The 27878-nt window shown below is 43.2% G+C and overlaps 1 protein-coding gene across 9 annotated transcripts in view; it reads right to left on the reverse strand.

The window, feature by feature from the left end:
• FBXL20 (F-box and leucine rich repeat protein 20) overlaps positions 1 to 27878 on the reverse strand; it is a 592644-nt gene that overhangs the window by 187608 nt on the left and 377158 nt on the right. For 8 of the 9 annotated variants that reach the window (XM_073608335.1, XM_073608334.1, XM_073608332.1 and 5 more), the window contains exon 14: positions 27519 to 27731. The exons of the other annotated variant lie outside the window; for it this stretch is intronic. In XM_073608335.1, the coding sequence (XP_073464436.1) occupies positions 27519 to 27731 (213 nt within the window). The remainder of the gene's footprint in view (positions 1 to 27518; positions 27732 to 27878) is intronic. 9 annotated transcript variants of the gene reach the window in all.

Below are 27878 nucleotides of genomic sequence, written 5' to 3' on the forward strand. Positions count from 1 at the left end.
GGAGCAACGGTTTTCACTAAGCTTGATCTGAGCGGGGCTTACAATATCGTGAGGGTAAGGAGGGCGACGAGTGGAAAACTGCGTTTAATACCAGAACAGGCTATTATGAGTATCTTGTAATGCCTTTTGGCCTTTGTAACGCCCCGGCAGTTTTTCAGGAAATTATTTACAATGTCCTCCGAGATTTGTTACAGTTATGTGTGGTGGTTTATCTCGATGATATCCTCATATTTTTCAAGTCCCTGGAGAGCCACCACACAGATGTCTGTCGTGTGCTTCAGAAATTAAGAGAGAACAATCTCTATTGTAAACTGGAGAAGTGTGAGTTCCATCGGGAACAGGTTAAATTCCTGTCATTTCCACTGCTGGTTTTTGGATGGACCCAGAGAAACTTTCGGCAATCCTACAGTGGCTTTGAACCGTGGGGTTACGTACTCTGCAGTGTTTCCTGGGTTTTGCCAACTATTATCAGAAGTTTATTCGTAACTTCTCGTCTCTGGTCAAGTCCCTGACCGATAAGACCAGAAAGAACTGTAACCCACAGAGTTGGTCTCCGGAGTCCATTAAGGCCTTTGAAAGTCTCAAGGCTGCCTTTGTTTCTGGTCCTGTGTTGGCACATCCTGATCCTATGTTACAATTTATCCTTGAGGTTGATGCTTCTGAGACTGGTGTTGGCGCCCTTCTGTCTCAACATCCTACCTCTGAGAGTGCTCTGCATCCTTGTGGCTACTTTTCCAAGAAACTGTTACCTGCCGAGTGCAATTACGAGATTGGTGACATCATTTTAGCCCTGAAAGAATGGAGACATCTGCTCGAAGGTACCACTGTGCCAGTTCTCATTCTTACTGACCATAAGAATCTCACATTCTTGTCTGAGGCTAAACGCCTCTCTCCCAGAAGGGCGCGATGGGCTCTTTTCTTGTCAAGTTTCAATTACATTGTCTCATTCTTACCCGGTACTAAGAATGTAAGGGCTAACGCCTTGTCACGACAATTTTCCTCCACTTCCAAGCTGGAGTTGGTTCCGGTTCCTATGATTCTTCCTGATCTTATTCTGGCTACAGTTTGCACCAGTCTTACTTCTCATTTGGGTGACAACATTCTTGCTGCTCAGGTCGATGCTCCTCCTGAGAAACCTTGTGACCGCTGCTTTGTCCCAGAGTGTCTCTGTACTGCCGTGCTCCAGGCTTACCATTCTCCTAAGGCAGCTGGCCACCCTGGTAAGAATCAACTCGTTTGGGCCATTTCCCAACAATTCTGGTGGCCTAGTCTACGTGCTGATGTAACTGCCTTCATAGCTGCCTGTTCTGTGTGTGCTCAGAGTAAGACTCTACGACACCTTCTAGTGGGCCTCCTACAACCCCTACCCAATGGAGAGAGGCCCTGGACCCAACTGTCTATGGATTTCATTGTGGAATTGTCCAACTCCCAAGGAAACACGGTTACCCTTATGGTGGTTGACCGGTTCTCAAAGATGTGTCATTGTATTCCACTTAAAAAGCTGCCCACTTCTAAGGAACGGTCTTCCATTTTTGCTCCCAAGGTGCTACTCAATGGGCTACCCACGGTGACTGTCTCAGACAGGGGTAGTCAGTTTGTGTCCTGGTTCTGGCGAGCCTTTTGTGCACAGCTGGGAATTAAGAACGAGCCAATCAGTCCTTGGAGCAATTCCTACGTTGCTATATTTCTGACCATCACAACAACTGGTCAGACCTATTACCATGGGCAGAGTTTGCTCACAACAGTGCCTTGAATTCTGCTTTCCGATTGTCTCCGTTTATGGAGAATTATGGTTTCCAACCTTCCATGTTGTTTGACTCGTTTGTTCCGCAGAGTATTCCTGCGCTAGAGGAGCATCTCCGTGGTTTTCGTTCCACTTGGGCACAAGTCCAGGAGGCTTTATGTCATGCTAATGATAGGTACAGAATCCATGCTGACCACAGACGCCTGCCTGCGCCTTTCTACCAGGTTGGGGACAGGGTCTGGCTGTCATCTCGCAACCTCCGACTTAGTGTTCCCTCACTGAATATGTAAGTGTTGGTGCAATTGACTTTACAGTGTCCTATTGACCAAAGGAAATACACATATGATATGTTACCAAACTGTTATACATATAGTAATTTCCTCTGCTGATATACTAAAATCAATGATTTCCCACTAAAAATTACTATAAAACATTACATGATTCCATTGTGATTTAAAGTACTTTAGTGCAAAACTTTGTGGATTAAATTGCAAATCTAAATGTAAAAGTAAAACTACAAATATATATATATGTGCAGTCCTAAAATCTTTTTGGTATCCAAAGGATAAGGTGCTTCTGTGCTGGTGAAAAATAATATAGTCCGTTTTATAAAAGTGATCACAGCATGCGTGCTCTTTTGGTGCTCTTATTGTGGCCGCACTCACCGGAACTTCCCCCCTTCTTGGGGTATGGAGCATTCACAGTATCTGCCACTGTGCAGCAATCTGAGGGCTGGATATTGCTGGTGTGTTAATAGTTGCCAATCTTAAATGTATAGGCTATGGCCCCAACGATCCTACTCCACAGATTGATCAACTTCACAGGGAGTCAAAATAATCCTCTTTCAAAAGAGCAAAGACCTCCAAGCCCTCCTCCATAAATAGGAATCCCACGAGTAAACTCCAGCATACAGCACCAGTCACCATGCAGAGAATGGACCTCATATGTATGTTTGCTCCCTGCATCCTCGAAGGATGCAGGGAGCAAACATATCGGTAATATTATATTCTTTATTTGTAGTTTTACTTTCACATTTAGATTTGCAATTTAATTTACAAAGTTTTGCACTAAAGCACTTTAAATCACAATGGAATCAGGTAATGTTTTATAGTAATTTTTTTGTGGGAATTCATTGATTTTAGTATATCAGCACAGGAAATTACTTTATTTATAACAGTTTGGTAACATATCATATGTGTATTTCCTTTGGTCAATAGGACACTGTAAAGTCAATTGCACCAACACTTACATATTCACTAATTTATTTATTTAGTTGGGAGTCTTTTAACACAGGTATTGAACGGCGCCATATCTACTTCATTTTCTTCTCAATCATATACTCCACCTGGTGGTAGTAATTAGTAGAGGCAGTTCTTTTTTGTTTCCTTTTTTTCCTTTTTTATTCATTTGGTTAAAATTCTCTTCCTTTGCGCGGAATCATTCACATTTTCCCTCACTGAAGTTTGCACCTCGGTTTATTGGGCCTTTCCGTATCCTTTGCAGGATTAACCCAGTGGCTTACGTGTTGGACCTGCCTCCTAGTATGCGCATCTCAAATGTGTTTCATGTCTCCTTATTGAAACCGCTGGTCTGCAACCGCTTTACCACCTCGGTGCCATGTCCTCACCCTATAGAGGTTGAGAACCATGAGGAATATGAGGTACAATCCATTGTTGACTCCCGTAGGTTCCGTGGGCACATACAGTACCTGGTGCATTGGAAGGGGTATGGTCCGGAGGAACGCTCCTGGGTCTCATCCTCGGACGTACATGCTCCTGCCCTCCTCCGTGATTTCCATAGAAGTTTTCCCGGTGGTCCTCCGGGGGGGAGGGGTCACTGAGGAGGGGGGTACTGACAGGGCTGGCTCAGCCCTTCCTTCTCTGAGCTGGCTGCTCAGCTGTCGGCTAATTGCCAGCTCTCACCTCTCTCCACAGTTAACCAGCTGTTGTGGATCTGCTCGTCAGTCCCGCCTACTGAAAGATCTCCAGCTCACTTAATTCCTGCCTTCGCCTTGGTCACATCACAAGAAACCATCTCCTGCGTTCCTGTTTAAAGACTGGCTTTGCTGACATCCCTTCTGGCTACTTATCCTGCTTGCTGTTCCTCTACTTGGATCCCTGACTTCTGGCCAGGCTGATTACCCGATCTGGTTACTGAACTCTGGCTTGGCTGATTACCCGATCTGGTTACTGAACTCTGGCTTGGCTGATTACCCGATCTGGTTACTGAACTCTGGCTTGGCTGACTACCCGATCCGGTTACTGGACTCTGGCTATGCTTTGACTATGCTTACTCTATTTACCTTTTTATTTTTAATAAACCAGTGTGATTTTACTGTACTTCTGTCTCGGTCTGGTTCACGGTTTCTGACAATTCCTCAACGACAATTGGGAGGAATGAAACGGGTTGCACATTTTGTCAGCCTCATATAGGTTTCGCTTTGGCATGTGGCAGTTGTAAGTCGATGGGCTCCAAAGAATGATTTGGATATGATACAGCTTTTGAGCACTTACCCAGATGCAGACGTCAAAAAATGTGCTCTCACAGTTGCTAAGAGACACCTTTGGTATCTGTCAGAAACAAACATAGGATTGGCTTTTTTGGACGAACGTATTACTCAGGCTGTTAAGGAGAATATGACTAAAAATTTAGAAACCATACCTGCAAAGAAAAAGGAAGTGAAACGATTAGAAGGTAAAAACATGGTTTTTGAACTAAAAGATCTGAGCCATTTTGTTACTAATAAAACAAAGACGTTCTTTAAATTGTTTGGGATCCACGACGTGACAGAATACTGCAGTGATTCTCTAAGAAGCCATGTGAACGCTCTTAAGGTTGTCAATGATACTGCAGAAAGAGGAACTGCTCTGATAAAAAAGTATAACGAATCGGTCAGGGATGAACAACAAAAACAATTCTTGTTGAGCGTAGTCGAGCATCACAGAAAAAAGCGCCAAGCAAACAAAACAAGGGATTGCATCGTTCAACATGTTTTGTCTATCATATTACCTATTAATCTTAGTGTATAGTTTTAATAGTATTTTAAGTTTGTTATTTCTAGTCTTCCCAATAAAAGTAATTAACATTTAAAAATCATATTTTTTCCTACTTTTACAAAACAGATCAAAGTGTGCAACCTCTAAATATTATCCAATCTTCTTGAAATTTAGCATATATATCTTTTACATCACTCAGACTCGGGGCGTAAGCAAACTCTGCAAAAATGTTACAGTTTATTTTTTTCCATTAGAAAATGAAACACCCTAGTGTACAGCTTGTATAACAGTGTAAATTTGTTGACCCTTCAAAACAACTCAACACACAGCCATTAATGTCTAAACCGCTGGCAACAAAAGTGAGTACAAATGTGAAAATGTCCAAATCGGGCCCAAAGTGTCAATATTTTGTGTGGCCACCCTTATTTTCCAGCACTGCCTTAACCCTCTTGGGCATGGAGTTCACCAGAGCTTCACAGGTTGCCACTGGAGTCCTCTTCCACTCCTCCATGACGACATCACAGAGCTGGTGGATGTTAGAGACCTTGCGCTCCTGCACCTTCCATTTGAGGATGCCCCACAGATGCTCAATAGGGTTTAGGTCTGGAGACATGCTTGGCCAGTCCATCACCTTTACCCTCAGCTTCTTTAGCAAGGCAGTGGCCATCTTGGAGGTGTGTTTGGGGTCGTTATGTTGGAATACAGCCCTGTGGCCCAGTCTCCGAAGGGAGGGGATCATGCTCTGCTTCAGTATGTCACAGTACATGTTGGCATTCATGGTTCTGTAGCTCCCAAGTGCCGACAGCACTCATGCAGCCCCAGACCATGACACTTCCACCACCATGCTTGACTGTAGGCAAGACACACTTTGTACTCCTCACCCGGTTGCCGCCATACATGCTTGACACCATCTGAACCAAATAAGTTTATCTTGGTCTCATCAGACCACAGGACATGGTTCCATTAATCCATGTCCTTAGTCTGCTTGCCTTTAGCTAACTGTTTGCGGGGTTTCTTGTGCATCATCTTCCTTCTGGGACGACAGCCATGCAGACCAATTTGATGCAGTGTGCAGCGTCGGGTCTGAGCACTGACAGGCTGACCCCCCACCGCTTCAACCTCTGCAGCAATGCTGGCAGCACTCATACGTTTATTTCCTAAAGACAACCTCTGGATATGACGCTGAGCACGTGCACTCAACTTCTTTGATTGACCATGGCGAGGCCTGTTCTGAATGGAACCTGTCCTGTTAAACCACTGTATGGTCTGTATGGCCACCGTGCTGCAACTCAGTTTCAGGGTCTTGGCAATCTTCTTATAGCCTAGGCCATCTTCATGTAGAGCAACAATTCTTTTTTTCAGATCCTCAGAGAGTTCTTTGCCATGAGGTGTCATGTTGAACTTCCAGTGACCAGTATGAGAGAGTGAGAGCAATAACAGCAAATTTAATACACCTGCTCCCATTCACACCTGAGACCCTGTAAAACTAACGAGTCTCGCATGACACCGGGGAGGGAAAATGGCTAATTGGCCCCAACTTGGACATTTTCACTTTTGCTGCCAGCGGTTTAGACACAGCCCGCCGTCGTTATACGTCGCTACTTTAAAGAGGAATATCGTTGTTATGGCAGCATCTAACTGCCATAACCCCGCTATCCTCTTCTTCAGCGGGCGGTCAGCTTTCAGATAAAAGTGGTCTCTGTGGCGGATTCGCCGCAAGATAACTTTTATCGGTGGCAGGAGAGGGGCCCCCCTTCCCGCAGCGCTCCGGTGCCCTCCGCCGCTTACCGGAGCCGTCAGTAGTGGTGGAGGCGATCGTATCCTTCTTCATGCTAGGCATGGAAACAAGTGGGGGGAAGATGGCTCCACCCGTCTCCTTATCATTGCAGGGCAGAAGAGACATCAAAACGTCACTTCCGTCCATAGCTCTTAAAAGGGCCATTTTAAAAAAAAATGTAAATTTCCAAATGACAAAATCTTTGTTTTGTTTTTTATTGCATTTTAGTGTAAATATGAGATCTGAGGTCTTTTTGACCCCAGATCTCATATTTAAGAGGTCCTGTCATGCTTTTTTTTCTATTAGGGATGTTTACATTCCTTGTAATAGGAATAAAAGTGACACAACTTTTTTTTAAAAGAACTGTTAAGAAAAAATTTTTTTTTCAAAATGCGCCTCGTCCCGATGAGCTCGTGTGCAGAAGTGAACGCATATATGAGTTGCGCCCGCATATGAAAATGGTGTTCAAACCACACATGTGAGGTATCGCCACGATCGGTAGAGCGAGAGAAATAATGATAGTCCTAGACCTCCTCTGTAATTCAAAACATGCAACCTGTAGAATTTTTAAGGGTAAAAGTTTGTCGCTATTCCACGAGCGGGCACAATTTTGAAGCGTGACATGTTGGGTATCAATGTACTCGGCGTAACATTATCTTTCACAATAAAAAAATGGGCTAACTTACTGTTGTCTTATTTTTTAATTAAAAAAAGTGCCCTGGTAAGACCGCTGCGCAAATACAGTGTGACAGAAAGTATTGCAAAGACCGTAATTTTATTCTCTAGGGCAGTGGTCATCAACCCTGTCCTCAGGGCCCACTAACAGGCCAGGTTTGCAAGATAACTGAAATACATCACAGGTGATATCATTTGCTGCTTAGTGATTGCAGTATTCTAGTATGCATCTCCCCAAGGTAAAACATAAAACCTGGCCTGTTAGTGGGCCCTGAGGACAGGGTTGATGACCACTCCTCTAGGGTGTTAGAAAAAAAAAAAAAAAATTATATATATATATATATATATATATATATATATATATATATATATATATATATATATATATATATATATATGATGTTTGGGGTTCTAAGTAATTTTCTAGCAAAAAAAATATGTTTTTAACTTGTAAACAACAAATCTCAGAAAGAGGCTCGGTCCTTAAGTGGTTAATGGCTGAGTGTTGAGTTATTTTGAGAGAACTGCAAATTTACATTGTTATACAAGCTGTACACTCACTACTTTACATTGTAGCAGTGTCATTTCTTCAGATATAATAAAAAATTTACAAAAATGTGAGGGGTGTACTCACTTTTGTGAGATACGGTATGCAGTAAAACCTTGGTTTGAAAGCGCTTTGCAAGATAATCAAACAATTTTAATAAACTTTGACTTGATATACAAGTGATGTCTTGATATACAAGTAGCGTTATGTCACAACGGAGTATAATGCCGTGTACACACGACCGGACTTTTCGACAGCAAAGGTCCGACGGTACGAATCCGCCAGACAACTCAATCGTGTGTGGGCTTCATTGGACCTTTGCTGTATAAAAATCAGACGGACTTTAGAAATAGATCATGTTTCAAATCTTTCCAATGGACTTGAGTCTGGTTGAAAAATCCGTTCGTTTGTATGCTTGTCCGATGGACGAACAACAACGCAAGGGCAACTATTGGCTACTGGCTATGAACTTCATTATCCTAGTCCGGTCATACGTCATCACGTTCGAATCAGTCGGACTTTGGTGTGATCATGTGTAGGCAAGTCCGCTGAGTCGGAACTCCGTCAAAAAGTGCTTCGGAGTTCAGTCCGTCGAAAGTCCACTCGTGTGTACACGGCATAAGAGAAGAGAGGCGCCTCTAAGGCCTCATGTACACTGCTGCTGGTAAATGGACGTTCAGAGGCTGCTTTTTTCAGCTGCCCCTGAACTTATCAAATGTTATCTTATGTGTACATGTACACAGGTTAGTTTAACGTCGTTTTTAGGCAGTTGCGATTATAGGCTTTTCTTTGAAGGCAAAAAAAATTAGTTCAGATGCCGAAGTTTCCGTTGTTTCAGATGCAAAAAAAATGTGCATTTTTTCCTCACATATGCTCATTATGGGATCCATAGTAAAAGCACTGAAATTGAGGTAGATACAAGTACACTGCTGCTCTCCCAGCTGCTGCTACTCACTCTGGTCTCACAGAATGGCTGAAATAGTTAAATAATACTGTTTTTTGGGTTTGGGAGGGTCCTATGATGTTATCTTAAATAAACGCTCCTAGACGCAAACGCGGCATGCAAACACGACAAAACTGCATTTTTAAATGCCAGTTTGAAGCTGTCAAAAAAATTTGTTCAGTGGAGATTGCCTCAGCGTCCTGTGGGCAGTCTATGTGGACAGCTTTACCCGGATGCCTGCATACTTTAGATATGCCTCTTTTAACCACTTCAGCCCTGTAGGACTTTACCCCCTTCCTGACCAGAGCACTTTTTGAGATTCGGCACCGCGTCGCTTTAACTGACAATTGCACGGTCGTGCGACATTGTACCCAAACAAAATTTACGTCCTTTTTTTCCCACAAATAGAGCTTTCTTTTGGTGGTATTTGATCGCCTCTGCAGGTATTATTTTTTGCGCTATAAACAAAAAAATAGCGACAATTTTGAAAAAAACGTAATATTTTTTACTATGCTATAATTAACATCCCCCAAAAATATATAAAAAAAATATTTCCTCAGTTTAGGCTGATATGTACTCTTCTACATATTTTTGGTAAAAAAAAAAATCACAATAAGCATATATTGATTGGTTTGCGCAAAATTTATAGCGTCTACAAAATAGGGGATAGTTTTATGGCATTTTTATTTTTAATTTTTTTTCATTAGCAATGGCGGAGATCTGCGATTTTTATCGGGACTGCGACATTATGGCGGACAGATCAGACACTTTTGACACTATTTTGGGACCATTGTCATTTATAAAGCGATCAGTGCTATAAAAATGCATTGATTACTGTGTAAATGAAACTGGAAGTGAAGGGGTTAACCACTAGGGGACGGTGAAGGGGTTAAGTGTGTCCTAGGGAGTGATTCCTAACTGTGAGGGGGCTGGGCCTGAGGGGGCTCTGTCCTGTCACAAGGCAGAACGGGGAAATGCTTTGTTTACAAAAGCATCTCCCTGTTCTACCTCTCTGTGACACGATCGCGGGCACCCGGCGGACATCGAGTCCACAGGAGCCATGGTCTCGGAGACCGCGCCTCCGGTGGCGCGCATGCAACACTGCTTCTTAAAGGGGACGTACCTGTATGCCCTTTTGCCTACCAGTGCCATTCTGCCGACGTAAATCGGCATCCGCTGGTCGGCAAGTGGTTAACCACTTCCGGACCGCCTCACGCCGATATACAGCGGCTGTTTGAAGAGGGATATCTCTGTTATAGCAGAAGCTAGCTGCCGTAACCCAGGTATCCTCTTCTTCAGTGGGCGGTCCGGTTTCCGATAATAGTGGTCTCTGTGGCAGATTCGCCAAGAGATCACTTTTATCGGCGGCGGGAGAGGGGAAGATGGTCATACCATTACAGGGCAGAAGTGACGTCACTTACGCCCATAGCTCTTAAAGGAGATTTTGAAGGGTAAAATTTTGTCGCCATTCCACGTGCGGGTGCAATTTTAAAGCGTGACATGTTGGGTATCAATTTACTCGGCGTAACATTATCTTTCACAGTATAAAAAAAAAATTAGGCTAACTTTACTGTTGTCTTATTTTTTTAATTAAAAAAAGTTATTCACGGATTAAAAAAGAGAAACAAAAAGAAATAGTAGATTTATTGAAAGAGATTAATGAATTAGAAACAAACATAAAAGGCACTTGGACCCAGCAGATTCCCAACAATTGGAGGACTTGAGACATAACTTAGCACAATTCCTAGACCGCAAAGCTAAAAACAAGCATAGATACTATGCGCATCGGTTTTATGAGCAGGGCAATAAATGTGGTCGGCTACTTGCTAGGCAGCTTAAAAAACAGCAAGAATCCAGGCATGTGCATAGCCTAATAGTCCAAAATAAAAAGATAGTGGAATCTCAAGCCATTGCGGCAGAATTTCACAAATTTTATAAGGCTTTATATAATATTCATACTGTTTCGCCAAATGCGACGGGAGAACAGCGTAAATTAGAAATTCGAGAGTATATAGAAAATTCAGCGCTGCCCTTGCTGCTGCCCACGGTAATCGAGGAATTAGATAGACCAATTTCTATTAATGAATTAAACGAAGTAATATCGAGTCTGTCAAAAGGTAAAAGCCCAGGACCAGATGGGTTCACCAATTCATATTATAATAAATTTATTACCAGATTAGGAGGCCCATTTTGTAGCTATTTTAATTCAATTAATGCCTCCAATCCATTACCTCCAGAGGCCTTGTTGGCATACATAACGATACTTCATAAACCAGTGAAAGATACTCAGCAGTGCGCGAACTACAGACCCATCTCCTTGTTAAACTCAGACACTAAGGTTTTAGCAAAAATTTTGGCTCTTCGGTTACAGGATCATATAGTGAAACTAGTTCACTCTGATCAGACGGGATTTATGAAGGGCCGTGAGGCCAGAGATAATACCATTCGGGCATTACACATCCTTCATTGGATGCAACACGGCCCTGACAAGGCCCCAAGAGTGATATTGTCAATGGATGCCGAAAAGGCGTTTGACAGGGTAAACTGGGGATTCATGACGGAGGTGCTAAGGGGGATATGATGGGCTGGGTTGCAGCATTATATGCGAAACTGAGAACGAGAGTCAAAGTAAATGGCACACTGTCGGATTATTTACAAATACATAATGGCACAAGACAAGGGTGTCCATTATCCCCGTTGTTGTTCGCTATGATATTAGAACCATTTCTTTGCAAAGTGAGGGGAAACATTGAAATTCAGGGGGTACGGGTCGGATCAGTTGAATATAAAATCTCGGCATATGCCGACGACTTATTATTCTATCTTTCATCACCACAGACACCACTACTGGCTTTGATGGCAGAGGTCTCTAAGTTCGGAGACTTAACTAACTTCAAAATAAATTTTGAAAAGTCTGTACTGTTACCTAGTCATGTCCCCTTGGGAATGAAAACGATTTTGCTAAATTCTTATCCCTTTATTTGGAACAAAAACTCTTTGACATATCACAGCAGATCCTAAACTACTGTATGATTTAAACTATGGTTCCTTAATGAAGGGGGTAATAGGGGACCTGCAGAAATGGAGGGGCCGGTTATTAACATGGTTTGGAAGGGTCAGCGCCATAAAGATGAGAGTACTACCCAAAATAATTTATATTTTTCACACAGTGCCAAATACACTCCCACAAAGTTTTTTAAAAACCTTAAGTAAGCATTTGTATGGAGTGATAAACATCCCAGATTGGCGTATGATGTTTTGCGTAGAGGCAAATTGGAAGGAGGAATGGGACTACCAGATGTAGCTTTATATTATAGAGCAATGTCTTTAGTGCGGATCCTGAACTGGTGCCACGACTCCACAAAGAAAATATGGGTCTCCATAGAGCAGATAATGGCAGGCAGGAAGCTGGCCGGAATCCCGTGGATTCCGAGTACAGACAGGGCTCTCTCAAAATGGAGGTCACCATTAACAAAGAGCACACTCTTAATTTGGGATAAATTAAATCAATCAGGAGACTATGCTCCTCGGATATCCCCTCTGACCCCATTGGAGGGGTACCCATGGTTTCCTCCAGGGGAGGAGGTGGGATTTTTTTGGAGCCTGGGGGAGGGATGGGGATACGACATGTGGCAAATTTGCCCCTCATGGAACATTAACCCCCCTGCGAGATTTGACATCGAAAATGGGGAGGATACCTATGGAGGAGTGGAGATACCATCAATTGGGGTGCTTTTTCAAGGGTCTGAAACCCGGGATGAGACCAGTGAGTTCTCTTACTGCTTTTGAATCCATGTGTGTAAATATACCCACTGAAAGACACTTGATGTCACAGATGTATAGACTGATTCTCATGACACAAAATCGAACAGTTCCATACTTTATTAGAGAATGGGAAGGAGAACTAGGTCATAATCTTACCACAGCACAAATTAATAAACTATTTAATTTGACGCACTCTACGTCTATAAGCTCTCAGATTCAAGAAATGTCATATAAATTTTTGACTAGGTGGTATTGGACCCCAGTTAAGATAGCAAAGAGGTTCCCGACGGCAGACGCCAGATGTTGGAGAGGGTGCGGACAGGAAGGCACCTTTCTCCACCTATGGTGGTCTTGCCCTAAGATTAAGGTGTTCTGGGAAGCAATCGCTTCTTGGGTTGAAAGGTTATCCCCCGGACCAATAGAGGTGACGCCCTGGAACTTTTTGTTTCATGGAACTTCAATGTCTGTTAGAGCTTATAAGAATAGTGTTATTCCACACTTACTAAATGCTGCCAAATCATTAATACCTAGGCTATGGAAGCAAACTAGAAGTCCAACCTTGGCGGACTGGAAGAAAGAGGTTAACTTAATAATGGAGGCCGAAAGATGGGTGCATGCAGCAAAAGACAAGAAAGATAAAAACATTGAAACCTGGGCAGGATGGGTGCGCTGCTTGAAAGAGATTAGATAGAACAACGCTGTAAAGAGCAGTGTGGTCTCTGGGTTCGATCGTGGGTGTCCCGGGAGGGGGGGGGGTTCTCCTCTTCTCCCTTATTAGTTTTTTTTTTCACCTTTCACCTGGGGTTGAATACGGGGAAGGGATAAGAGGTGGGGAAATGGGAAGGGATAGAGCACTTAGGGAGGAAGGGGGGCACAGAAGAGAAGGGATAGTTTGAATAGATATAGTAAAGGGAAGAGGGCATATTTACTCACTGATTATGAAGGATGTATGGCTCATAGAAGCCTCATATAGTTCTCACTATTTTTTTTTTTTGGGATATTAAGGTTGATGCTTAAGGGTGATTTGAATTGGCTTAATAGCCTCCTAAACAGAATTTTTTTGTACAGGCTAAGGGTTTTTTTTTTCTCTATCACAAGGACGGAATGACTTTTCAATTTTGTGGATTTGGAAGGGAAGTGTGGAGCACAATGGAAACACTATATTTGGAGGAAGAGATGAGACCCCCTTAAATTTTTCAATCTTTGTTATATTGCAGCCATTTGCTAAAAATATTTAAGTTTGTTTTTTTCCTCGTTAATGTACACACAGGACCCCATATTGACAGAAACACACAGAATTGTTGATATTTTTTGCAGATTAAAAAAGAAAAACTGAAATATCACATGGTCCTAAGTATTCAGACCCTTTTCTCAGTATTTAGTAGAAGCACCCTTTTGATCTAATACAGCCATGAGTCTTTTTGGGAAAGATGCAACAAGTTTTTCACACCTGGATTTGGGGATCCTCTGCCACTCCTCCTTGCAGATCCTCTCCAGTTTTGTCAGGTTGGATGGTAAATGTTGGTGGACAGCCATTTTTAGGTCTCTCCAGAGATGCTCAATTTGGTTTAAGTCAGGGCTCTGGCTGGGCCATTCAAGAACAGTCAATGAGTTGTTGTGAAGCCGATCCTTCGTTTTTTTTAGCTGTGTGCTTAGGGTCATTGTCTCGTTGGAAGGTAAACCTTCGGCCCAGTCTGAGGTCCTGAGCACTCTGAAGAAGGTTTTCGTCCAGGATATCCCTGGTTTTCTCCACACATACCGCTTAGAATTAAGGCCAAAAAGTTCTATCTTGGTCTCATCAGACCAAAGAATCTTATTTCTCACCATCTTGGAGTCCTTCAGGTGTTTTTTAGCAAACTCCATGCGGGCTTACATGTGTCTTGCACTGAGGAGAGGCTGCCATAAAGCCCCGACTGGAGGAGGGCTACAGTGATGGTTGACTTTCTACAACTTTCTCCAATCTCCCGACTGCATCTCTGGAGTTCAGCCACAGTGATCTTTGGGTTCTTCTTTACCTCTCTCACCAAGGCTCTTCTCCCCTGATAGCTCAGTTTGGCCAGACGGCCAGCTCTAGGAAGGGTTCTGGTCATCCCAAACGTCTTCCATTTAAGGATTATGGCGGCCACTGTGCTCTTAGGAACCTTAAGTGCAGCAGAATTTTTTTGTAACCTTGGCCAGATCTGTGCCTTGCCACAATTCTGTCTCTGAGCTCTTCAGGCAGTTCCTTTGACCTCATGATTCTCATTTGCTCTGACATGCACTGTGAGCTGTAAGGTCTTATATAGACAGGTGTGTGGCTTTCCTAATCAAGTCCAATCAGTATAATCAAACACAGCTGGACTCAAATGAAGGTGTAGAACCATCTCAGAAGAAATGGACAGCACCTGAGTTAAATATATGAGTGTCACAGCAAAGGGTCTGAATACTTAGGACCATGTGATATTTCAGCTTTTCTTTTTCAATAAATCTGCAAAAATGTCAACAATTCTGTGTTTTTCTGTCAATATTGGGTGCTGTGTGTACATTAATGAGGGAAAAAATGAACTTAAATGATTTTAGCAAATGGCTGCAATATGACAAAGAGTGAAAAATTTAAAAGGGTCTAAATATTTTCTGTCCCCACTGTATATAGCCAATCACATGGCAGCAACACAATGCATTTAGGCATCTAGACGTGGTGATTTAAAGGAGAAGTATGGGAATGCAAAAATAGGTAGTACATGCTACCCTCATACCTGCATTGCATTCCTTTCTTTCCTCAGCCCTAGTTTTTGTAGAATAGTTCTTTGAAGAGTCCAGAAGCAGCCTCTAACGGTTCTCTCTGAGTTCAAGTTTACAGGGGGTGGATACAGCTCCACAATCCAGCCCCTCCTTCACTCCCTTCCTCTCTTGGACATGTGGGAATGATTGGTTTAGAGGTGCACACCCAGGCTGCTATCCAGAATGAGCACGTTCTTCACGCGTGCCTCTGTTTCAATGGCAGCATGTCCCCAGCTATAACCCGGAAGCAGAGACAGCGTGACACAAGCAGTGAAGTGTTCCTCACCTTTCTCTGGCTGTTATCTGCAAGCTCTCCTCTGCAAGACTCCAACACCTCTCTCCTGGGCTTTGATGTTCCTGTGCCCCCTGAATTCCCTCCTCCCCCACTCATTCAAAGTCTTCATCAGCATCTCCTTCAGCCATTTGGGGGAGGGGGGAGAGTCACTGAACACTTCTCCAGCATGTCCAGCAATGAACACAGGTAAGCTTTCAACACAGCACTGTGTTATATCAGAAGAGGAGACATGGTAAGGAGCATAGTAACCTGCTTCATGTGTTCTCTGAAATGAACACAGTGCTATTTGTAGAGGGCATACATGTGTACAGTGCATAGGAGAGGGAGACTGACAACTCCCCCACATCTAAAGTGACCCCAGATATTTCCCCAGAGTCCCGTTTTTTATTGTACATACAAATCATCCCTCTCTCACTGAACCCACCCCGCCCACCAACACCATCCCTCTGCCACTGATGTAATCCCTGTCCCCCATCCCCTGTACTCCTATACAGTCCTGTCATCCCCATCCCCTGTACTCCTATACAGTTCCGTCATCCCCACCCCCTGTACTCCTATAGTCCCGTCATCCCCACCCCCTGTCCTCCTATACAGTCCCATCATCCCCATCCCCAGTACTCCAATACAGTCCCGTAATCCCCATCCCCAGTACTCCAATACAGTCCCGTAATCCCCATCCCCTGTACTCCTATACAGTCCCATCACCCCCACCCCTTGTACTCCTAGCAGTTTGAAACCAGCATATGTACATGGAAGGCTCCATGACCTCAATCACATAGAACAATCTGAACAGCCAGTAAAAAATGATGAAGTCACAATATTCTAATTGTTTTACAGTAAACGCAGGAAATGCTGACAAAAGCCAGTGTTGTATTTTACTTTAAACATGTATTCTTTGCATTATAATTTTAGCAGGAAAGTAGAATATAATACACTGTACAGAGCACTATCACTGACTTCTACACTCACTAATGACTGCTGCTTTCCTGAATGTGTGCGGAGATCAGTCTGTCTGTAACAGGGAGGAAGGAGGGGGGGAGCTCTGTGTGTTGTGTGAAGCAAAGAGCCCAGAGCTGATGTCAATCACACAGATGACAGGAAAGGGTGTGGATTCAGACTTCCCATTGTCGGTATGACCCTTCAAGAAAGTCTGTAAACCCTCCCACAGGTAATTAACTCTATTTTAACAGAAACGGTGCACTTCTCAGAGGGCAGGAAAGATTTGTAGATACTAGCAATTCTTAAGGATTAGGATTAAGGAAAAAAAAGGAAACCCATACTTCTCTTTTAAGTGACTTTGAACGTGGCATGGTTGTTGGTGCCAGACGGGACGGGCTGGTCTGAGTATTTCAAAAACTGCTGATCTACTGGGATTTTTATGCACAACCATCTCTAGGGTTTACAGAGCATGGTCAGAAAAAGAGAAAATATCCAGTGAGCGGTAGCTGTGTGGACGAAAATGCTTGCTGATGTCAGAGGAGAATGGGCAGACTGGTCCGAGATGATAGAAAGGCAACACTAACTCCAATAACTACTCGTTACAACCAAGGTATGCAGAATACCATCTCTGAACGCACAATACATCGAACCTTGAAGCAGATGGGCAACAGCAGCAGCAAACCACACTAGGTGCCACTCCTGTTAGTTAGGAACAGGAAATTGAGGCTACAATTTGCACAGTATCACCAAAATTGGACAATAGAAGATTGACAAAACGTTGCGACATTCAGATGGTAGGGTCAGAATTTGGCGTAAACAACATAAAAGCATGGATCCATCCTGCCTTGTATCAACAGTTCAGGCTGATGGTGTAATGGTGTCGGGTATATTTTCTTGGCACACTACAGCCACCAATGCTTTTTTATTCAAAATAAATCCTAGCGGTTGATTAGTCGCTGGATTGCTTTTACAGGCGGCGGGAGGGAACACCGCCCCCCTCCCACTGCCGTTTCTTTTGGGCTCTCCATTGGGATTGGGGAGCCTGGTATCCAATCTGGCGGTGCCGTCGGGTTATCAAAGAGCTGGTCTGGACTCTTTTCATCCCCTGCCACCTCTGTAGTCTAGGAGGCAGTAAGTGACGTCATGCGTCACTTCCGGTTAGGCAGATGTAAACACTGCTTTTTTTTTAAAGAATGGCATAAAAAATAATAATTTGGGGAGTGGCTTGGCAAGTGACCGGGATTGAAACACGTTCTAGAGGAGCTCCGGGAACGACACAGCCTGCAGTCAGACAACCCATGAGCGCAGACCCGGAGATGGGTAAACTGACCCTTCAGACACCCCACTCCAGATCCCGCCGTAACTCCGCAGCCTCCTCCACTGCCAGGAGCATCTCCGAACTGCTCAAAGCACAGCTAGCACCGCGAGGCAGTGGTGCAGGCCTCAAGATGGCCCGGGCCCTACAGGACGAGGAGGACTTCAGCGAGGACTCGCAATCAGCAGTCGAGGAACCAGGTAGGGGACGCAATAGTTCCAGCAAACCCCTCACATATGCGGACATGTCTGGATTCGCTGCCGACATAAAATCAACATTTTCAGCTGCCATCACCTGAAGTCAAACCACTTAGTACTGACTGACAAGATGGCGACTGTAGAAGCCACAGGCAGGCACAGGGACAGAGCGCTGAATAGATTGGAGAAGGTCACAGACTCGCATGCCTTACAGTTTATAGAAATGAACAGGCATTTAGAGGACTTAGACAACCGGGGGAGGAGGAATAATGAATAATATCAGGGTGGGGGGATCCCTGAGACGGTGGACTCTGATCAGATCATCCCTGCACTGTAGAGAGTTTTCAACTCCCTGCTGGAAAGAAAGGAAGATACAGATATAGAGTTTGTGAGAGCCCACAGAGCCCTTAGAGCTAGAGGCCCGGACACGGCCCCCCTTTTGGACATTATTTTCTGCCTTCAGAGTTATCCACTTAAAGAAGACATCATGAGAAAGGCACGCAGGAATGACAACATTGTCTTTAATGGTGAACATATCATGCTCTTCCAGGACCTCTCCCAAAATACCTTAAAAAACCGCAGAGCATTGCGCCCCCTCCTGGACAAACTCAGGGAGCATGACCTATGTTACACGTGGCGCTTCCCATTTGCTTTGGTGGTAACTCTGGCGGGAAAACAACATATCCTGCGCTCGCCATCTGACTTACCAGATTTCTGTGAAGGCCTAGGTGTGGAAAGAGTAGAATTGCCTGAATGGTACCAAGAATTTGCTCTACCACCCCTTACCAGAAGCTCCCACACTTCTCCACCCTCCACACCAGAGAAGCAGCTTCCCAAATGGATGAAACATGGCCGCGGCGGCGGACAAAACTCGGGAACCCTGAATGGGCGACAGACCCCTCACGGGTCCCAAACAGCGGAGTAAAGTATTACGCCTACATCCCTGAAGTCTAATTCATCAGCTCCCAGCAGCACCCATAATTGGTCTCGGAACTTACTATCCGCAACCTATCCCCCATCAGGTTTAACACCAACAGCCTAACACCACAAGAGAATTTATACTTGACCATTACGGTACTTAACCTGTTTAACTCAGGGTACAACTTTTTCATCTGGCTAGAGACCACGCAGTTGACGTATCTTTTCAGCGCAGAAACAACCTAGATTGAGCAAACTTACGCCCTGACAACACTTACATTAACTGCAACAAATGTGGGCTGCTACATTGCTCGTGTCGTGATTAACTTAATGGGCGACATCTATTCTAGGAACTGTACTTGGTCAATACGTATAGTTGAACCTTGGTACCCCTTATATAGGGATCCGGGGAATCTTGGAACTTGGGTGGTGATACACTCCATGTGGATGCTCCCGGTGGGAACAAGATAAGTCTCACACAGACTTCAGGGATGATTATAGATTTCCAGAGACACATTCTTTACTCTCTCCACAGGGTTGATTCTTAATGACACTAGTTTATATTTGGCCTATATTTTCAGGCTGTGTTGTTCTTTTTCCTTTTTTTTTTATATACACCTCCTCGTTCACATTTTTGGTGTTTTTCTTTTTGTTTCTTCTGTTTTTATAATACCACCGTGGTCTAGTCTAGATCACTGCCATTGCTAATAAAAAAAAAAAAAATAATAATAATAAAAATGCCATAAATCTATCCCCTATTTTGCTATAACTTTTGCGCAAACCAATCAATATTACGCTTATTTTGATGTTTTTACCAAAAATATGTAGAAGAATACATATCAGCCTAAACTGAGAAAAAAATATATATATATTTTTTTTTTAAATTCGGGATATTGATTATAGCAAAATGTAAAAGATAGTGTTTTTTTCAAAATTGTTGCTCTTCTTTTTTTATAGCGCAAAAAATAAAAACCGCAGAGGTGATCAAATATCACCAAAAGAAAGTTCTAATTGTCAGAAAAGGACATCAATTTTGTTTGGGTACAGCACTGCATGACCGTGCAACTGTCAGTTAAAGCGACGCAGTGCCGTATCGCAAAAAATGGCCTGGTCATTGAGCAGCCAAATCTTCCGGGGCTGAAGTGCTTAAGTATGGTAGTTTTTCGCCATTCCATGAGTGTGCGCAATATTAAAGAATGACATGTTAGGTATCTGTTTATTCGGCGTAACACCATATTTATATTTTACCAAAAAATTGAGTTATACATTGTATTTTTTTTTACATTAAAATGAAAGTTTATTTTTTCCAAAAAAACTGCCTTTGAAAAACCACTGCGCAAATACCATGTGTCTTAAAAAATTGCAACAACCAATTTATTCTCTAGGGCCTCTGCTAAAAAAATATATAATGTTTGGAGGTTCTAAGTAATTTTCAGAGTGTCAGAATAGGACTGGTCTTCACGTGATTATAGTAGTACTAAAGGACTTATTTGATATAATAATTTCAAATATAATGCACAATACTGGTAAACGCTTACTTTAAATGTATCAGGAACCATGAATCAGACCGAGACAGAAGTAAAGTTAAATCACACTTATTTAATAATAATAATAATAATAATAATAATAATAATAAGGTAAACAGAGTAAGCGTAGTCAAAACAAGCCAGAGTTCAGTAACCGAGATAAACGTAGTAGTACAGCAAGCAGGATAAGGAGCCAGAAGGAACGTCAGCCGAGCAAGTCTTTAACAGGAACGCAGGAGAAAGTCTCTGTGATGTTGACAAAGGTGAAGGCAGAGATCAAGTGAGCTGGACGGCTTTAAGTAGGCGGGACTGACAAGCAGAATCAACAACAGCTGGGTAACTGTGGAGAGAGATGGGAGCTGGCAATTAGCCGACAGCTGAGTGGCCAGCTCAGAAAAGGAAGGGCTGAGCCCGGCCCTGACAGTACCCCCTCCTAAACGACCCCTCCCCCGTGGAGGACCACCAGGCTTGAGGGGAAAATGTCTATGGAAATCACGGAGGAGGACAGGGGCATCTACGTCCGAGGATGAGACCCAAGAGCATTCCTCCGGACCGTACCCCTTCCAATGCACCAGGTACTGTATGCGCCCACGGAGCCTACGGGAGTCAACAATGGATTGTACTTCATACTCCTCATGGTTCTCAACCTGTATAGGGTAAGGACATGGCACCGAGGTGGTAAAGCGATTGCAGACAAAAGGTTTCATTAAGGAGACATGAAACACATTTGAGATGCATATACTAGGAGGAAGGTCCAAGGTGTAAGCCACTGGGTTAATCCTGCAAAGGATACGGAAAGGTCCTATAAACCAAGGCTCAAACTTCAAAGAAGGAACACGAAGTGGGGGATGATAAGGGACTATATACAAGATTTTAGTAATAAGAATGATATCATTAGCAGTAATCAGCATGGATTCATGAAGAATCGTTCTTGCCAAACCAATCTATTAACCTTCTATGAGGAGGTGAGTTGCCATCTAGATAAAGGAAGGCCCGTAGACGTGGTGTATCTGGATTTTGCAAAAGCATTTGACACAGTTCCCCATAAACGTTTACTGTACAAAATAAGGTGCGTTGGCATGGACCATAGGGTGAGTACATGGATTGAAAACTGGCTACAAGGGCGAGTTCAGAGGGTGGTGATAAATGGGGAGTACTCAGAATGGTCAGGGGTGGGTAGTGGGGTTCCCCAGGGTTCTGTGCTGGGACCAATTCTATTTAATTTGTTCATAAACGACCTGGAGGATGGGATAAACAGTTCAATCTCTGTATTTGCAGACGATACTAAGCTAAGCAGGGCAATAACTTCTCCGCAGGATGTGGAAATCTTGCAAAAAGACCTGAACAAATTAATGGGGTGGGCGACTACATGGCAAATGAGGTTCAATGTAGAAAAATGTAAAATAATGCATTTGGGTGGCAAAAATATGAATGCAATCTATACACTGGGGGGAGAACCTCTGGGGGAATCTAGGATGGAAAAGGACCTGGGGGTCCTAGTAGATGATAGGCTCAGCAATGGCATGCAATGCCAAGCTGCTGCTAATAAAGCAAACAGAATATTGGCATGCATTAAAAGGGGGATTAACTCCAGAGATAAAACGATAATTCTCCCGCTCTACAAGACTCTGGTCCGGCCGCACCTGGAGTATGCTGTCCAGTTCTGGGCACCAGTCCTCAGGAGGGACGTACTGGAAATGGAGCGAGTACAAAGAAGGGCAATAAAGCTAATAAAGGGTCTGGAGGATCTTAGTTATGAGGAAAGGTTGCGAGCACTGAACTTATTCTCTCTGGAGAAGAGACGCTTGAGAGGGGATATGATTTCAATTTACAAATACTGTACTGGTGACCCCACAATAGGGATAAAACTTTTTTGCAGAAGAGAGTTTAATAAGACTCGTGGCCACTCATTACAATTAGAAGAAAAGAGGTTTAACCTTAAACTACGTAGAGGGTTCTTTACTGTAAGAGCTGCAAGGATGTGGAATTCCCTTCCACAGGCGGGGAGCATTGATAGCTTCAAGAAACTATTAGATAATCACCTGAATGACCGCAACATACAGGGATATGTAATGTAATACTGACACATAATCACACACATAGGTTGGACTTGATGGACTTGTGTCTTTTTTCAACCTCACCTACTATGTAACTATGTAACTATGTAACTATGAAGTCGGAGGCTGCGAGACGACAGCCAGACTCTGTCCCCAACCTGGTAGGAAGGTGCAGGCAGGCGTCTGCAGTCAGCATGGAGTCTATACCTATTGTTAGCATGTTGCAAAGCCTCCTGAACTTGTGCCCAAGTGGAACGAAGACCACGAAGGTGCTTCTCTAACGCAGGAATACTCTGCAGAACAAACAAGTCAGGCAACATGGTAGGTTGGAAACCATAATTCGCCATAAACGGGGACAATCGGGAAGCAGAACTCAAGGCACTGTTGTGAGCAAACTCTGCACAGTAATAGGTCTGACCAGTTGTTATGATGGTCAGAAATATAGCAACGTAAGAATTGCTCCAAGGACTGATTGGCTCGTTCTGTGGCCCCATTAGACTGCGGGTGATACACAGAGGAGAAAGGAAGCTGAATTCCCTACTGTGCACAAAAGGCTCGCCAGAACCGAGAGACAAACTGACTACCCCTGTCTGAGACAATCACCTTGGGTAACCCATGTAAGCGAAAGATCTCCCGAGCAAAAATGGAAGCCAGTTCCTTAGAAGTGGGCAACTTCTTAAGTGGAATACAATGACACATCTTTGAGAACCGCCTGGAGCCAAGTGAGGGAAAGATGGCCCCCATTCGGCTCCATAGCACTGACTGGCGGAAGCGACGTCAAACGTCCCTTCCGCCCAATGCTCTTAAAGAAGATATTTTATTTTATTTTTTTCAAATTACATTTTTTTTTTAATTGCATTTTAGTGTAAAATTGAGATCTGAGGTCTTTTTGACCCCAGATCTCATATTTAAGAGGTCCTGTCATGCTTTTTTTCTATTACAAGGGATGTTTACATTCCTTGTAATAGGAATAAAAGTGACGCAAATGTTTTTTTTAAAAGACAGTGTCGCGATCGTTAGACTGAGGACAATAATTCTAGCACTAGACCTCCTCTGTAGCTCAAAACTGGTAACCTGTAGAAATTTTTAAACATTGTCTATGAAGATTTTTAAGGGTAAAAGTTTGTCGTCATTCCACAAGCGGGCGCAATTTTGAAGTGTGACATGCTGAGTATCAATTTACTCGGCGTAACATTATCTTTCACAATATACAAAAAATTTGGGCTAACTTTACTGTTGTCTTATTTTTTAATTAAAAAAAGTGTTCTTTTTTTTAAAAAAAAAGTGCGCTTGTAAGACCGCTGCGCAAATATGGTGTGACAAAGTATTGCAACGACCACCATTTTATTCTCTAGGGTGTTAGAACCCCCAAACATTATATAATTTTCTAGCAAAAAAAAAAAGATTTTAACTTGTAAACACAGTCTGAAATATAGACCCGGTCCTTTAGTGGTTAAACAACAAACTTGTCATGCTTGCCTTCTGTGTGCAATGGTTTTGCACAGAGCAGCCCTGATTCTCTTCTTCTGGAGTCCCCCACTGGTGCTTCCGGCTCTTCCTGCCTTCAGAGTGCCCCTATAGCAAGCCACAAAGTATAGTATAGAGTGCCCCTATGGCAAGGTAAAAATGCTTCTGCCTCACTCACTTCCTTCTCCTGCCCAGGACTACATGTCCCACGAGGGAATTACTCCTCACACATTCACAAGTTCTTTGGTACCTCCTGACATGTATGGATGGTGTACCAAGCTGTGTGTGTGTTGTGTGTTTATGATATGTAAAAAAATAGTGCATTCTTTATGCAGGTTGCAAACTGTTTTCATAATCGATTATGTCGGTGTTGTTTCAGGCCTACTGACATTTCCCATATACATGTAAAAAAAAAAAAAAAATAGCATTTTTTGCTAGAAAACTACTTAGAAACCCCAAACATTATATATTTTTCTAAGCAGGGGCCCTGGAGAATTAAATCGTGGCTGGTGCAATTTTTTACGGCACACGATAATTGTGCTGCCATTTTTCAAGTGCAAATTTTCAGAAGAATACACACTCTAATGAATTTTATTGCACACAAACACAATATAATACCCAATTGTTTGGTAAAATATAAAAGATAATGTTACACTGAGTAAATAGATACCAAACATGTGACTCTTTAAAATTGCATCCGTGGAATTTTGACAAACTAGGGTACAATAAATTATCCATAGGCAATGCTTTAAAAGCTTTTACAGGTTACCGGTTTAGAGTTAAACAGGAGGCCTGGGGCTAGAATAATGGCTCCTAACTGCTTCAGCCCCGGAAGATTTTACCCCCGTCCTGACCAGAGCACTTTTTGCGATTCGGCACTGTGCCGCTTTAACCAACAATTGCGCGGTCGTGCAATATTGTACCCAAACAAAATTGACGTCCTTTTTTTCCCACAAATAGAGCTTTCTTTTGGTGGTATTTGATCACCTCTGCGGTTTTTATTTTTTGCGCTATAAACAAAAAAAGAGCAACAATTTTGAAAAGAAATGCATTATTTTTTACTTTTTGCTATAATAAATATCCCCCAAAAATATATAAAAGAAACATTTTTTTTCCTCAGTTTAGGCCGATATGTATTCTACATAGTTTTGGTAAAAAAAAACAAAAAAAAAAACGCAATAAGAGTATATTGATTGGTTTGCGCAAAAGTTATAGCGTCTACAAAATATCGATCAAGGGGTTGTGTTCCCTAGTGTGTATTCTAACTGAAGGGGGGAGGGGACTGTGTGGGGGAAGAGATAGATCGCTGTTCATACTCTGTATGAACAGACAATCTGTCACTTCTCCCCTCAGAGAATCGGGATCTCTGTGTTTACTCACAGAGATCCCGGTTCTCCATGTGCCCTGAGTGATCGTGGGAGCCCGGCGGTGATTGCGACTGCCGGGCACTCGCATCGGCTCCGTGGGCAAACAGGGGGCGTGCGCCACTAGTGGAACCGACGTAACATGATGGCGATTCCCGCAGCCGAGCCATGTTGCCGCAGTACAACTGCGGCGGCTGGTCGGCAAGCGGTTAATATGATGTTTACAGTGATACCTCACATGTGAACAGTTGAAATGCCGGCGCCGACGAGCGGGGGTGGGGACGAGTGGGGCTTCGATCCCCTGCATTGCTGGACCCTGGGACAGGTAAGTGTCCAATTGAAAGTCAGCAGCTGCAGTATTTGTAGCTGCTGACTTTTAATTTTTTTTTTTAAATGGGAACCCGCTTTAAATGCCTATAGTTACTGCTTAAAGGGAAAGTGATGTAGAGGAAATCATCTGCTTTGAGGTGTGTTTAGGTTGTGGTGTGATAGCAGGCAATTTGTGATTTCTCTGTGAGATGGAATTGTATACTTTGATCTCTTTTGACACTTGGCCTGGTCCAGCTCAAGATGATCATGGAAAGTTTGTCATGGTCACTTGTAGGCACTGAAACTTGCTGGCACCAACACTTTGCTGACACAAAAAGCTTTGCCACTAATAATAATTCTCAATGCCACTGCCCCTTTCTGACAGTGTTGCTGGCTGGCTTTATGCACACAGAAGCAAATGCTGTTATCACACGGCTGCTCTGTACAAAGATAAAGTGGCTGGAGCTGCTCTGTCCTTTTTCTTTATATTTTCCCGGTGCATTGTAGGATATAGGAACCTCTACTGCCTCTTCCTCAGTGCCTGGCTAACACTTTATAAATGCTTCAACAGCATGCTGTAAATGCTAAAGGTGCATTTATGGTGCATTACCAATTAAATTAATGGAGGCAGCTGATAAGCATCGATGACTCATGAAAGCAACATGCTGCTTAATATTTAACTCAACCTAACACACCTGTGTGTACTGCACCGTGTGGTACCCAATGTAATATTTATGGCAGGTGTGACAGACCCAGCCAGGACAGGGGCTTTTGAAGGGGACTGTAGGCTAGCCTCTTGCCTCCTGACTATGGGCCCAGGCGTTTTGGGGGGCTCCATTCTTTGGGAGGTGTCTGCCTGGGGGACGATTGGAGTAATTTTACCTTGGAATCAAGTCCATGTCTCCCCAAAACACACAGGCTCTGGGAACTGGTGGACCAAGATACATATTTTGGGCCTCTATGTCCAAGCCAGCATTGACTGCTTTAGACTGTGAGACTTGGAGCAGATGTTAATATAATCAACTCAAGCAACCTGTTGCTGGGGGTCTCCTGCTATAGTCTGTTTATTAAGGTGGTATGTGTTCATTAAGTGTGTCTCTCCCATTATGTGCCTCCTAGGTGTGCATTCCCATTATTAATTGAGTTATTTGAGTCACCTATTGTTTCTGCCTGTTGGCTAATTTAGCTAACTCTTGGAGGTGCCTATGATGGGATTAGCCTTGTGCCAACTCTACCTTGTTAACTAAACCATTGTGTGATGTTTTGGGTAAATATTTGTTTTTATTGTTTATGTGGTGACTGACCTATTGAAGTGTATACAAACCTATATTTCTGTTCAATAAACAGTCATTCCTTTGGTTCTACCTCAAAATCTTGTCTGTGTACGATGTTTGGGGTAAAAGGGCTGGTATTAGCTCTCGGTCTGCTGAAACGATTTGGAGGGCAGGAGGCACTGTTTGGCAGAAGCACCCAGGCTGGGTGCCAGGTGTTCCGTCACAGCAGGCATTAAAGTGTAGTTATGGGGCTTTTTAAAAATACTGTATAAATGCAGCTTAAAATACAGGGTATTGCTGCATGTGTGAAGGAGAGTCCTAACAGCAAGGCCACTCATATTTTGAATTTTTTCAATTTAAAGTGAGCAAAACAAAAATCCAGTGCAAATTGATTTGCAGTGCATTGTTTTCAAATGATTTATATGCTAATTCCAACCATTTGTTTGCTCAAAACTGGGAAAGAATTGAAACAGTGTGTGCAGGAGAACTGGTCAAATTTATATTCTCTACATTTTTTAAAATCTTTTCTTCATTGAAAGCTGATTGATTATAGAACATCCCACATAACAGCCATGTGTTGATCCAGCCCTGCAGATATATTTTCAATTCACCACTTTTATGACAGAGGATTTGCAGAGCTTGCTCCCTACCCGGAGTCTTTTGATGCCAGCCCGTGTGATCTGTTGGCAGTCGTACAATTCAATACGCTCAAGACTCTGGCAACTTTTTAAGTGCTCCAATGATGCATCAGTGATGAGAGGACAATTATCTAATTCGATAACTTCAAGACGATCATGGGCACAAGCACCATTGCCCAGGTGGCGGATACCATCATCTGTGATCAACTCGCAATGGGAAAGGCTCTGTATAGAGAAAATAGAAAAAGGATGCTCTTAGGTGATAAATAATGGAGCAATGAGACAACTGATCTGACTCCAGCCACCATTTTGCTGACTGGAATGGAGCCATGAGCAACAGAAATTATTTCCTGTAGGTTTGATGCTAGAATT

Source organism: Aquarana catesbeiana, linkage group LG12 (assembly GCF_042186555.1).
Source record: "Aquarana catesbeiana isolate 2022-GZ linkage group LG12, ASM4218655v1, whole genome shotgun sequence".
NCBI classification, from domain to species: Eukaryota; Metazoa; Chordata; class Amphibia; order Anura; family Ranidae; genus Aquarana; species Aquarana catesbeiana.